This window comes from Rhinoraja longicauda, chromosome 9, assembly GCF_053455715.1.
Source record: "Rhinoraja longicauda isolate Sanriku21f chromosome 9, sRhiLon1.1, whole genome shotgun sequence".
Lineage (NCBI taxonomy): Eukaryota > Metazoa > Chordata > Chondrichthyes > Rajiformes > Arhynchobatidae > Rhinoraja > Rhinoraja longicauda.
The window spans coordinates 2,305,729-2,320,285 of NC_135961.1; the positions used below are offsets into that span (position 1 = coordinate 2,305,729).

The 14,557-nt window shown below is 46.4% G+C and overlaps 1 protein-coding gene across 3 annotated transcripts in view; it reads right to left on the reverse strand.

Moving 5' to 3' along the window:
* The window catches only part of LOC144596441 (utrophin-like), a 401,591-nt gene that overhangs the window by 352,332 nt on the left and 34,702 nt on the right, over window positions 1-14,557 (reverse strand). For all 3 annotated transcript variants that reach the window (XM_078404693.1, XM_078404692.1, XM_078404691.1), the window contains one exon: window positions 2,550-2,756. In XM_078404693.1, coding sequence (XP_078260819.1) covers window positions 2,550-2,634 — 85 coding nt within the window. In that variant the 5' untranslated portion in view covers window positions 2,635-2,756. The remainder of the gene's footprint in view (window positions 1-2,549; window positions 2,757-14,557) is intronic.

Sequence of the window (14,557 nt, forward strand, 5' to 3'; positions counted from 1 at the left end):
AACGTACAAACTCCGGACAGACAGCATCCGTAGTCAGGATCGAACCCAGGCTCTCTGGCGTTGAAAGCGCTGTAAGGCAGCAATTCTACCGCTGCGCCACCGTGCCGCCCTGCTCTTGTAAATTCACATAGCTCCATCTCTTCTTTCCGAGTGTATTGACAAGGATTTCAGAACTGAAATCCGGAAAAATTGAAATTCATCTTCAACAACCTTTACTCCACTGACAATGCATAAGATCAAAATGTGAAACTTGATGCCAATTAGAGCAATCACTTGCAAACTTGCCGGCATCTTGCTTGCCCTGCTATGGCTGCTTAACATTTATTTCCATTAAAACTAAATGACTGCCAATACAACTTTTGTCTTGCTCTTCACAGAGAAAGGCATTTTTCTCATCAACAAAGCCTCCACTATTTTTTTCACGGCATCAACACTTAACAAAAACATGCAAAATAAATTCCAACAATCTGAAATGGACTCTCACTATTTATCAGCGTAATATGAATGAATTGCAAATTAATAAAAGGCTTAGTACAGTTGACTGCACAGTCATGAGTTTCCAAATAGCAATCATTCAACTCTGACCTATGGAGTATTACAAGAATTCTTATGAACCAACTCAGCACACCACAGCCTCCTGAACTGAACATTTCAATGTTTTCAGTTTATCAACAAATTCAATCTCAGTTCTACCATTAGAAAGAAGGTACGGCAAAGGGAAAGCAGATGAAAGTTCACAAAAAAGGACAATGTTGGATAACTAAGGTCAGGCAGTAATTCCTATTGCCCAGGAGTTGCAACTATACTTCCAAGTGTCAACCGGGGTGGGGGGGGGGGGAGGGAGACGGGGGGGAGGAGGGAGACGGGGGGGCGGGGAGGGAGACGGGGGGGGGGGGGGGAGGGAGACGGGCAGGGAGGTAGACGGGGGGGGGGGGAGAGGGAGACGGGGGGGGGAGAGGGAGACGGGGGTGGGGGGGACGGAGACCTCTGTTTCGCCTGAAAAGACTGCCGAGGAAGGAGGTATAGAGACAGATGTTGCATCTCCTGCATTTGCAGAGGAAAGTACCTGGGGAGGGGGCGGTTTGGGTGGGAAGGGGTGTTAACCAGGGAGTTGCGGAGAGATTGGTCTCTGCGGAAAGAGGAAAGGGGTGGAGATGGGAAGATTTGACTAGTGGTGACTAAGGCAGAGGTTGATATTCTTGATTAGCACAGATATCAGGGGTTATGGGGAGAAGGCAGGAGAATGGGGTTGAGAGGGATAGATAGATCAGTCATGGTTGAATGGTGGAGTAGGCTTGATGGGCCGAATGGCCTAATTCTGCAACTATCACTTGTGAACATAAAGTCTTCAAGGCAAGTTTCAAACTTAGCAGATCAGCACCTAATCAATATTGAACATTCAAGGCTGTCCAATATAATGCTCTTGCCCGTACAATACATACCACAGGGACTGCACTGGTTATAAAATCGTTGAAACCACTGTGACATAACTAGGGTTGATAAATGAAGAGCTGTGAAAGAAGTGGTTTGATCTAACATGATTTGTTGGTCGAGAAAGTCAGACGGAAGAACTAATGTCTTCCATTATCAATTATGTGTTTTATAAGGGCAAGGACCTTATATCGCAGTTCTGCAGTTGTACAGGGCCCTAGTGAGACCACACCTGGAGTACTGTGTGCAGTTTTGGTCTCCAAATTTGAGGAAGGATATTCTTGCTATTGAGGGCGTGCAGCGTAGGTTTACTAGGTTAATTCCCGGAATGGCGGGACTGTCATATGTTGAAAGACTGGAGCGACTAGGCTTGTATACACTGGAATTTAGAAGGATGAGAGGGGATCTTATCGAAACGTATAAGATTATTAAGGGGTTGGACACGTTAGAGGCAGGAAACATGTTCCCAATGTTGGGGGAGTCCAGAACAAGCGGCCACAGTTTAAGAATAAGGGGTAGGCCATTTAGAACTGAGATGAGGAAAAACTTTTTCAGTCAGAGAGTTGTGAATCTGTGGAATTCTCTGCCTCAGAAGGCAGTGGAGGCCAAGTCTCTGAATGCATTCAAGAGAGAGCTAGATAGAGCTCTTAAGGATAGCGGAGTCAGGGGGTATGGGGAGAAGGCAGGAACGGGGTACTGATTGAGAATGATCAGCCATGATCACATTGAATGGCGGTGCTGGCTCGAAGGGCCGAATGGCCTCCTCCTGCATCTATTGTCTATTATTATCGCGCAGCCTTGAATGCTCAATATTGACTGGATGCTGATCTGCTTAATTTGAAACTTTCCTTTGAGACTTTTGGGACTAATACATCAGTAGATTCCGAGGATGACTTGAAATCTAAATCCGGTTGGCAAATGCCCATAGAAACATAGAAAATAGGTGCAGGAGGAGGCCATTTGGCCCTTTGAGCCAGCACCACCATTCATTGTGATCACGGCTGATCCTCCACAATCAGTAACCCGTGCCTGCCCTCTCCCCATATCCCTTGATTCCATGTTAGAAAGAAGAAAATATTTCAGTAATATTAGCAAGACGCCATGTCATTCAGACATACCTGATCTCCATCTGATGATATCACCAAACTCATTTACGGGACTTGTGTAGTCAGCACTTCCTCCACCACCAGCAACCTTGGCCATGATAAACGCTGACGAAGCCGATACCCACAGATGGGTCCAAAAAATGTCAATCTTCAGATCGACTTCTTCCCACTTTCTTTATGCATCCGTTACACTGACGTTTCTGGTACGTTCCTCAACAGCTGAATGATTAAGAGAAATACATCGTGTTACACCATGGAACATGCCATTTTGGTAAACAATGAAATCTACCAGTAGTAATGTTTACAGTGATTACAAATTTATACACTTCATGCATTTGAAGTTATATCCCTTCAATTATACTGACTAGTCAGCAAAACACCCTACATACCATTCAATATAACATGCATTTGAAAAGTACTCATATCCTTGAAAAATAAATCAGTTTTAAAATAGTTGCCATTTGACTCAAATTTTCATCTTTCTTTGCACAACTGTGTGCAAGTGGTAAAAAATAGCAATAGCGGTGTGGGATGGAGACAGAACTCACCCAGGACAATTTGAATGGTACAGTGGAAAAGCCAATGCCATTTTGGGGTATTCATAGTTTATCTAGTTTGAAATTTGAGCCCCAAGATTTTGAATGAATCCCGTGGGGCAGCACGGTGGCACAGCGGTAGAGTTGCCGCCTTACAGCGAATGCAGCGCCGGAGACCCGGGTTCCATCCTGACTGCGGGTGCTGTCTGTACGGAGTCTGTACGGAGTCTGTACGTTCTCCCCGTGACCTGTGTAGGTTTTCTCCGAGATCTTCGGATTCCTCCCACACTCCAAAGACGTACAGGTTTGTAGGTTTTGAGTCTGAAGAAGGGTCTTGACCCGAAACGTCACCCATTCCCTCTCTCCTGAGATGCTGCCTGACCTGCTGAGTTACTCCAGCATTTTGTGAATAAATACCTTCGATTTGTACCAGCATCTGCAGTTATTTTCTTACAGGTTGGTAGGTTAATTGGCTTGCTATAAATGTAAATTGTCCCTAGTGTGTGTAGGATAGTGCGGGGATCGCTGGTCGGCGTGAACTCTCTGTGACTCTAACTCTCAGTGATGGAAACAGATTAGGGAGGAATGCAGGGTGGTAGTAGTGGGCGACAGAGCGTGGACACAAGCCCTTCGGCCAAAGTAGCTCAAGCCAACCAACAGACGGGACTAGTGTACATGGGGCATGTTTGGTGGCTAGGGCAAATTTGGCCGAAGGGCCTCATTCCATGCTGTATATGACTCCATCTAATCGTTCCCTGCAACTGAAACCCTGTAATCCATGCAGCATTCTGGTAAACCTCCTCTGCACCTTTTCCAAAAGTTCCACATCTTTCCTGTAATGGGGCAGAACTGCACGTAACATCCCAAGCATGGCCTAACCAAAATCCTACAGAGCTCTTGACTCTTGTACTCAATGCACCTAGCAATGAAGGCAAGCGTGCCATATGCCTTCTTTACCACCCTATCTACTTGTTTTGCCATCTTTAGCGAGCTATGAAGCTGGACTCCAAGGTCCCGCTGCACATCACTGCTGTTCAGGGTCTTGCCATTAACTGTATACGCTATCTTTCCATTCAACGTCCCAAGATGCAACACCTCGCATTGGCTTAGGTTAAACTCCATCTGCCATTTCTCCGCCTATTTCTGCAGCGATGACCTATGAGCCAAAACATTATGACCACCTGCCTAATATGCTGTTGGTCCTCCGTGTGCAGCCCCATACGCAGCAGGGTGCGATGCACTGTGTATTGTGACACATTCCTCCCGTGACCACCATTAAAGTTTTCTATGCCTTGTGCCACAGTCGACCTTCTGTCAGTTTGGATCAGACGGGATAGCCTTCATTGCCCTCGCGCATCAATGAGCCTTGGGCACCCAATACCCTGTCGCCGGTTTGTCCCTCCTCGGACCACTGTCGGTAGGCACTCACCACTACTGACCGAGAGCACCCCACAAGTCTCAGGTGAGAGTGGCTCATTGGTGCACCTTACGAGTCAGGAGTGGGTAGACACAAAATGCTGGAGTAACTCAGCGGGTCAGGCAGCATCTCAGGAGAGAAGGAATGCGTGACGTTTCGGGTCGAGACCCTTCTTCAGGGCACCAAATGGCCGGGGAGATGGTGGGAGTCGGGGATGGGTCTGCAGATCATTCCATTCACATTCAATTTACATTTTATATTTGTTTTATTTACGTTTCTGGCACTCCAGGTGGGCCAAGGTATATTTTAGTTCAGTTAAGTTTAGTTTAGAGATACAGCGCGGAACAGGCACTTCGGCCCACCGGGTCCGTGTCGACCAGCAATTCCCACACCTTAACATTCTCCTACACACACGAGGGACAATTTTACATTTACCAAGCCAATTAACCTGCATACCTGTGCGTCTTTGTCAAGTCAAGTCAAGTCAATTTTATTTGTATAGCACATTTAAAAACAACCCACGTTGACCAAAGTGCTGTACATCTGATTAGGTTCCAATGAAAAAAAAAAGAAACATACAGTAGCACGCAAACAGTTCACAGCGCCTCCTCAATGAGCCTCAAACGCTAGGGAGTAGAAATAGGTTTTGAGCCTGGACTTAAAGGAGTCGATGGAGGGGGCAGTTCTGATGGGGAGAGGGATGCTGTTCCACAGTCTAGGAGCTGCAACCGCAAAAGCGCGGTCACCCCTGAGCTTAAGCCTAGACCGCGGGATAGTGAGTAGCCCCAAGTCGGCCGACCTGAGGGACCTGGAGTTAGAGAGGGGGGTTAGAAGATTTTTGATGTAGGGGGGGAGTGTCCATTTAGGGCTTTATAGGTGAATAGGAGGAGCTTGAAGTTGATTCTGTACCGTACAGGGAGCCAGTGGAGAGAGGCCAGAATCGGGGTGATGTGGTCCCTTTTACGGGTACCCGTCAGGAGTCTCGCTGCGGCGTTTTGGACCAGTTGCAGGCGGGACAGGGAAGATTGGCTGATCCCAGTGTATAGGGAGTTGCAGTAGTCTAGGCGGGAGGAAATGAAAGCGTGAATGATTTTTTCTGTGTCGTCGAATTGGAGGAAAGGTTTGATTTTAGCTATGGTTCGAAGTTGGAAGAAGCTGGCTTTTACCACAGCGTTGACTTGCTTATCAAATTTTAATGCAGAGTCAAATATCATGCCGAGGTTTTTGACATGCGGTTTGACTAGGCAGGATAGACTTCCAAGACTGCCTGTTATCAATTTGATGGAGTCGGGGGGGCCGAATAGGATGACCTCAGACTTGCTCTCATTTAATTGGAGGAAGTTCTGTGCCATCCAACATTTTATGTCCTCAAGGCAGTGTGAGAGGGTTTAAATTTGACTGGTTGTTGGGTTTCAGGGGGAGGTAAAGCTGAGTGTCATCGGCATAGCAGTGGAAAGAAATGCCGTGCCTTTGAATGATTTGGCCAAGGGGGAGCATGTATAGAGTGTGAAAGTCTTTGGAGTGTGAAAGGAAACCAAAGATCTCGGAGAAAACACACGCAGGTCACGAGAGAACGTACAAACAGCACCCGTGGTCTCCGGCGCTGCATTTGCTGAAAGGCAGCAACTCTAACAGTGCGCCACCCGTCGGCATTGTATTGCCATTTCATTATCACGTGCCGCTGTTGGTACGGAAAAACAGGTAATCCAGAAAGGCCCTGGAATCGAGGGTGCTGGAAAATCTGTGCTTAATAATTTGCACCCAATCAACTACTCCGGTAGCTCGTTCCACACACCCACCACCCTTTGTGTAAAAAGTTACCCCCAAGGTTCTTATTAAATCATTCTCCCCTCACCTGAAACCTATGTCCTCTGGTTCTCGATTCCCCTACTCTGGACAAAAGACGATGCATTTACCCGATCTATTCCTCTCATGATTTTGTACGCCTCTGTAAGATAACCTTAGATGGTTTCTCTGGAACATTGAGGGGAGGCCTAAAAATCTATATACTAAAACTCTCGTTTGTTATCTTGTTTGTGACTGAATTTCAGCCAAAACGGTACACGATAGCGTGACAATTTTAGGCCCACCTTACTCACCATTGTCACTTTAGTGATAATGCAAGTAGATTTATTGAAATCGGACTTATATTTTTAAAGTTATTCACATTTTAAAGTTTAAAAAGGGGGAGGGGAGGAGGGAGGGAGGGGGGAGTGGGGGAGAAGGGAGAGGGGGTTGAGGAGAGAGGGGAAGGGGGGGGAGGACAGGGTGCTGCACCAATGCAGGAGAGGTTTGGGCCCAACGGGTCCACTTGGTCTAGTAGTAGATAAAATTATGTGTAGGGAGGAACTGCAGATGCTAGTTTACACCATAGACACAAAAAGCTGGAGTAACCCAATGAGACAGGCATAGATAAGGTAGACAGTCAGAACCTTTTTCCCCATATTGTAAATGTCCAACAGTAGTGGACATAATTATAAGGTGAGAGGGGAAAGATTAATGGAGATGCGAGGGCATGTTTTGTTTTAACACACAGTGGGTGATGGGGGCTAGAACACATTGCCAGGGGTGGTGGTGGGAGGCAGCTCGATACCGTGTTTAAGAGGCTTTTGTTATGGATACGTGGAAGTGCAGGGAATAGAGCGATACGACAAAAAACATTGTGGGCCGAAGGACCCGTTCCTGTGCTGTAGTGTTCTGTGTTCTATTACATGGCAGTACCTCCAGGAAGTACACGTTGATTCACCCTATTAGATTGTAAAAGTAAACAGTTTTACAACTCAACTGGTCGTCATGTCCTTGAAGCATCTCAGGCATAACTAGCACAAAAACAAAATGCTCCAAATGCTTTAGAGTTCAAATCAAAGACTAAAACCATTTACAAAAAAGGAGAAATAAATGTAATCACTGCAGTGAGACCTTATTAAAAGGGGAGAACTTGGACAAAAAATTAATTTCTTGCCATTTTCTTTGTTATCAAATCACTGGGAAGTCAGACCACTTTGATACCCACCAAACTGCAGCGGGTAAATGAGCATTTTTTCCCCATCTATTCATAGATCAATCTTCATTGTACATCCCATTTCATCATGCTGCTTTCTGTCATCATTTCAATCATAATTGTTCCTGCAAATTACCTTTAGGTGGCAACAAAGGAAATCAAAGGTGTAGGCAGCTTAGATCAAGTGTATCCCTGGAGGAGTTTTGGGAACTGAGGGGCATGCATAAGAATTAAATTAGATGGGACAAAAAGGGGACAGAAGATGACTCTGGCAGAGAATATTAAAGAAAATATAAGGAGATTTTATAAGTACATTAAGGGAAAGAGTAACTCAGCAGGTCAGGCAGCATCTCAGGAGAGAAGGAATGGGCGACGTTTCGGGTCGAGACCCTTCTTCAGTCTGAAGAAGGGTCTCGACCCGAACATCACCCATTCCTTCTCTCCTGAGATGCTGCCTGACCTGCTGAGTTACTCTAGCATTTTGTGAATAAATACCTTAGCAAGATATGTACAGGGCTTTTAGGAATCGCTCTGTTGGAGAATTGCATGGACCCGATGGACCACCAAATGTGTTTCTTCACATAACCTCCTCAGTTGAATTAATAAACCTATGAACAGAACTCTATCAGCATAGCCAATAAACTGTTGACATGCTTTTCAAATCATGGGCAGGTATTGCATCCAAATTTTCAAATTCAACCACGCTCAGAAATGTTCCCCGTGATCTTAACCAACAGTTTACATCACAACAGGCCTCAGAGCACTATGGTATCAAGCATCATTGCCCCACTTTTCTCCGCCTTTCTCACCACAATGCACAATTCTCACTCAGATGCTGCTGGATCAGAGCTCAGTGTTGAAATGACATAACCCACTCTCCAGAAGCAAGCTCACACTAAACCATCAACCTGCACTGCAGCACATGGTCACGCCGAGAGAAGACTCCAAATTATCATTAAGACGAGAGTTTGCCTGAAGATAAACACAAAAAGCTGGAGTAACTCAGCGGGACAGGTAGCATCTCTGGATAACAGGAATGGGAAACGTTTCGGCTGGAGACCTTTCTTCAGTTTGCCTTATGCTGAACATCTATAAAACCAATATGTGTAGGAACTCATTTGTAAATTTCCCCGGTGTGGGACGAATAAAGGAATATATTATTATTATTATTATTATTATGTGTAGGAAAGAAAACTGCAGATGCTGTTTTAAATCGAAGGTAGACACAGATGCTGGAGTAACTCAGCGGGTCAGGCTGCATCTCTGGAGAGAAGGAATGAAGGGTCTCTCTCTGAAACGTCACCCATTCCTTCTCTCCAGAAATGCTGCCTGACCCGCTGAGTTACTCCAGCATCTAGTGCCTACCATCTATAAAACCAATATCTCTTACCAACATGCTCCCCCCCTCCCTCCACAAATTCACAACACTCTGGGTGAAAAGGTTTCTTCTCACCTCAGAGTTGTGAATTTGTGGAATTCTCTGCCACAGAGGGCAGTGGAGGCCAATTCACTGGATGAATTTAAAAGAGAGTTAGAGCTCTTGGGGCTAATGGAATCAAGGGATATGGGGAGAAGGCAGGCACGGGTTACTGATTGTGGATGATCAGCCATGATCACAATGAATGGAGGTGCCGGATCAAAGGGCCTAATGGCCTCCTCCTGCACCTATTTTCTATGTTTCTATGTATGAAGGGAACAATTCAAACATATCACGTTACGAGCTGCAGTTCCTTCTGATTTTGTGCATTATTCCTCAACCATCAACAATGTTTCTTTAAAGTTACAGAACAAGAGCAGTACATACACAATGAAATTCATCAACTGCTTAAAATAATCAAATCAACAATTAACAGAACACTTTGTACACGTGGGACATTGTCAAAAGCTTGCTAACCTTACAAATCAGCAAATAATTCCTGCCTACGCACATTCCCACCAACACACTCGTCCACTGGTTGAAATAACTTTTTTTTTAAATTGTTCATGAGAATGTATACTTTGTCCAAGATGCATGCTAAGCACCAGAGAAACGATCACATTTTGTCTGATTCTGAATAAATGGAACGCCAAACCGGCAATCAAAATGCTGTTATCAGCGTGTTCTGGCTATGTAGCACTTGCTTAAACACAGACAGCACGGGACAGTAAAATCATAAACTGATCTTGAGCAATTTTGAAGGGCGAGAAAAAAAATGGTAGAAGGGCAGGGAGCCATGACAAGTTTTGCACACTTCCATACTGTTGTTGACATTTAATATTAAAAACGGAGGGGGGTGGGGGTTGAGGGACGGGTGGGGTTGGGGGGTAGGGAGTGGAGGGGGGAGTGGGGGTGGGGTGGGGAGGGGAGTGGAGGGGGTGGGGGGAGACAAGTGGGGGTGGGGGGAAGTGGGGGATGGAGTGGGTGGGGAGGAGGGGGGGGATAAGGGGGATTGAGTGGGAGGGGCGGTGAGGGTCCTAGACCAATACAGGCTTTGGGTCCATGGCTCGCTCTGGCTGCAGCGCTGTCGTCACGGTACTGAGGTGAGTGGCACCCTCTCCCCTTCCCTGTCCCCCCTCTACGAGGAATGGACCCAACGGGTCCACTTGGTCTAGTTTAATGTTAAAAACAGGAGTGGCACGGTGGCACAATGGTAGAGTTTCTGTTTTATAGCGCCAGAGACCCAGTTACAATCCTGACCACGGGTGCTGTTGCTACAGCGTTTCTGCCTTTACTCCGTGACCGCAAGGATTTGCCTCGGGTGCTCCAGTTTCCTCCCACACTCCAAAGATGTACAGGTTTGTAGATAAATTTGGCTATGGTAAAAATTGTAAATTGTCCCTTATGTGTAGGACAGTGCTGGTGTGCGGGGAGCGCTGGTCGGCGCAGATTCAGTGGGCCGAAGGGCCCGTTTCCACACTGTATTTCTAAAAACTAAAGAACTTTAAGGCAGTTGTACAGAGCCCTTCTTACAGCAGAACCACACAATCATATATATACAGCCGGAAACAGGCCTTTTCGGCCCACCAAGTCCGTGCCGCCCAGCGATCCCCGTACATTAACACTATCCTACACCCACTAGGGACAATTTTTACATTTTACCCAGCCAATTAACCTACATACCTGTACGTCTTTGGAGTGTGGGAGGAAACCGAAGATCTCGGAGAAAACCCACGCAGGTCACGGGGAGAACGTACAAACTCCTTACAGTGCAGCACCCGTAGTCAGGATCGAACCTGAGTCTCCGGCGCTGCATTCGCTATAAAGCAGCAACTCTACCGCTGCGCTACCGTGCCGCGGTAACAATGTAACTATCATTGCGAGGCATGAAAAAGAATGTCAAAAGTCACCATAGTTATAAATAAAGTCATGACATTTCACTTTCCAATTGAATATTTCCATATTCTCAGGCCCATTTATTTCTTACAAACAAAATTAACATCTCAGAAGTCAACTGACAATTCTTTATTCTGGAGATGGCTGGCTGCCAAAAGGCCCAAATGACTATATTTAATCCAACTAGTAGTTGTTCAGCGATACAGCGCGGAAACAGGCCCTTGCGACCCACTGGGTCTGCGCCGACCAGCGATCCCCGCACATTTACCAAGCCAATTAACCTACATACCTGTACATCTTTGGAGTGTGGGAGGAAACCGAAGATCTCGGAGAAAACCTACGCAGGTCACGGGGAGAACGTACAAACTCCGTACAGACAGCACCCGTAGTCGGGATGGAACCCGGGTCTCTGGCACTGCATTTACTGCAAAGCAGCAATTGTACCGCTGCGCCACCGTGCTGTGTGAACCTCAAAAAAGTATTACAAAGAACAAAAGCTCTGTTCATTCAACATACCCACACAGTTATTTCCATCAGAAACCATGGAATATCATAAAACCAATTTGATCTTACATTGATGGACACGTAGCATAGGGCAGCATGGTGGAGCAGCAGTAAAGTTGCTGCCTTACCGCGCCAGAGACCCAGGTTCGATACTCCGATATTTCCAATTTTAGGTAACTAACCTCAAACTCCCCCACTCCTTCTCTTTCCTGTGCCCCCCCCCCTGGACGCACACCCACTTCTCTGCTCCCCCTCATCTTCCACCTATATTCCTTTCCTCTGGTTTCACAATTTGCACCTTATTCTTATCTCACAGTTTTTATCTTTTCATCTCTGGCCAAGATCCAACCATCTACATATCAACCCCCCCCCCCCCCCCCCCCCCCCCCCCCCCCCACCTGTCTCTACCTAAAGCACAAGGTTTTGCCCGGCCCCTCCTCCTTTCCAGCTCTCCCCCCCCCCCCCCCCCCAAATCACCATGCTTGTCGGAGGGTCTCGACCCAAAACTTCACCAGGCATGTGAGTGAGGTTAAAAAAAAAGAGGAAAAGAGCCAAGCGCTTGTGCGAGGCGTACAGTGAGGTCAAAGAAATTGGGGAAAATTTGAAAAATTACACACAAAATTACCAGTTTCAAGCCTCTTCGTGCATTTCAAAGTAAAAACGGACATTACAAAATAATGTGAATATGTCACTGTATACTGATAACATTTTTATTATTTTAATTAATTTAGTTATACAATCTTGCACTTAAGTTTAATATTTACTCATTACAGTTCCACCACTGATTTTCTGGCACTCTTGGTTCCAGAGCTTTGCTGGTTTATCCAGCCGGCCAAGGAAGTCGGCTATGGGGATAGATGTGCTGGCTCCAGCTGGGGTGGAGTTCCAGAGCCCTGGCCACAGGTTGCAAATTCAACCCATCAATCGGCCGTGGAAGTCCCGATGAGGTCGAGATTGCCTGCCCTAGCAACCTCTAGCGGAACCCTGGTGTTTATTTTCTTTCTTTTCTTTCTCTTTCTTTTTTTCGATCCGATTTCTCCGTTGGTAAACGCAATTTTGGCTGTGAAAAACACAGAAATCATGCAAAAAGCACGGAAAAAGGATTAAAAAAACGAGGAAATCTGTGGAAATGTGGAAAATTCACATGCCTGCTTCACCTATCCATGTTCTCCAGAGATGCTGCCTAACTCGCTCAGTTATCTGGCACTATGGGTCTTTTTAATCTTTTCTCCCTAGTCCAATGGCACAGAGGCCCAAAGGAGATCAAATGCCCAACTCTGGCATTCTCTAACCTGGCACTGCAAGCATTGTGAATCAACCCAGCTATCTTACAAATATTACCACAAGAAACTGCAGATGCTGGTTTGCAAGGGTCCCAACCCAAAACGTCCCCAGCCCAGCACAGACTAGGCAACCGTTTTGCTGAACATTCATGCTTGATCGGCCAAGGCATGCCTGATGTCTCAGCTGCTAAATATTTTAACACCCATTTCCGTACTGACCTCTCTCTCCTGGGCCTCCTCCACATCCAAACTGGAGCAACAGCAAAGTATATCCTGCTTGGGGAGCTTACAGACCCAACAATATGAACAATGTATTCTCCAATTTTAGGTAACTAACCTGCAAACACCTCCCCTCTTTCCTGTACCCCACCTTGATGTGCACCCATTGCTCCCTTTCCCCTTCTTCCGCCTGTCTTCCTTCCTCTGGATCTACATTTTTCACCTCATCTCTCCTCATCTCACAATTTCTGTCTTTTCATCTCTGACCTTTGTCCAACCATCTTCCACCCCCCGTACCCACCGATCATTTGCCAAGTTTTATCCTGCTCCCAGTTCTCTTCCAGCTTTCTCCCCATTACTAGAGTCAGAGTGATACAGCGTGGAAACAGGCCCTTCAGTCCAACTTGCCCAACATGCCCCATCTACACTAATCCCAAATTGCTGCATTTGGCCCATATCCCCCCTAAATCTATCCTATCCATGCACCCATCAAAATGTTTCTTAAATGTTGCGATAGTACCTGCCTCAACTACCTCCTCCGGCAGCTCGGTCCATACATCCACCACCCTTTGTGTAAAATAATTACCCCTCAGGTTCCTATTAAATCTCTGCCCCCTAACCTTAAACCTATGTCCTCTGGTTCTTGATTCCCCTACTCTGGGCAAAAGACTGTTTACCCAATCTGTACCTCTCTTGATTTCACCTCGTTTCTTCCTACGATCCAAGGAATAAAGACCTAGCTCAACCTCTCCCTGTAGCTCAGACCCTCGAGTGCAGGTAACATCTTTGCAAATCTCTCTGCACTCTTTCCAGGTTGACAACATCTTTCTTATAACATGGTGACCAAAACTGAACACAATATTCTATCTGCAGCCTTACCAACATCTTATATAACTGCAATATGACCACAAAACCTCTATACTCAATACTCTGACTGATGAAAGCCAATGTGCCAAGCCTTTTTAAACGTATCTGTGATGCCACCTTCAAGGAACTATGTACCTGCTTTCCTAGCTCCCTCTGCTCTACAACTCCCTCCAGAACCCTTCACCGTGTAGGTCCTGCCCTTGTTAGACTTCCCAAAATACAACACCTCATATTTTTCTGTATTAAATTCCATCAACCATTCCTCAGCCCACCAGGCCAACCAATCAATGCGCAGCACAGCGGTAGAGTTGCTGCCTTACAGCACATGCAGTGCCGGAGTCCTGGATTCCATCCTGACTACAGGTGCTGTCTGTGTGGAGTTTGTACGTTCTCCCCACGACCCCGTTGATTTTCTCTGTGATTTTAGATTTAGAGATACAGCGCAGAAACAAGCCCTTCGGCCCACCGTGTCCGCGCCGCCCAGCGATCCCCGCACATTAACACTATCCTACACCCACTGGGGACAATTTTTACATTTGCCCAGCCAATTAACCTACAAACCTGTACGTCTTTGGAGTGTGGAAGGAAACCGAAGATCTCGGAGAAAACCCACGCAGGTCACGGGGAGAACGTACAAACTCCGTACAGTACAGCCCCCTTAGTCAGGATCGAGCTTGAGTCTCCGGCGCTGTATTTGCTGCAAGGCAGCCACTCTACCGCTGCGCCACCATGACACAAAAGTTTGTGTTCGGTTTCCTCCCACACTCCAAAGACGTACAGGTGTGTAGGTTAATTGGCTTGGTACAAGTATAAATTGTCCCTAGTGTGTGCAGGATAGTCTTAATATGCGGGGATTGCTAGTCGGCATGGACTCGGTGGG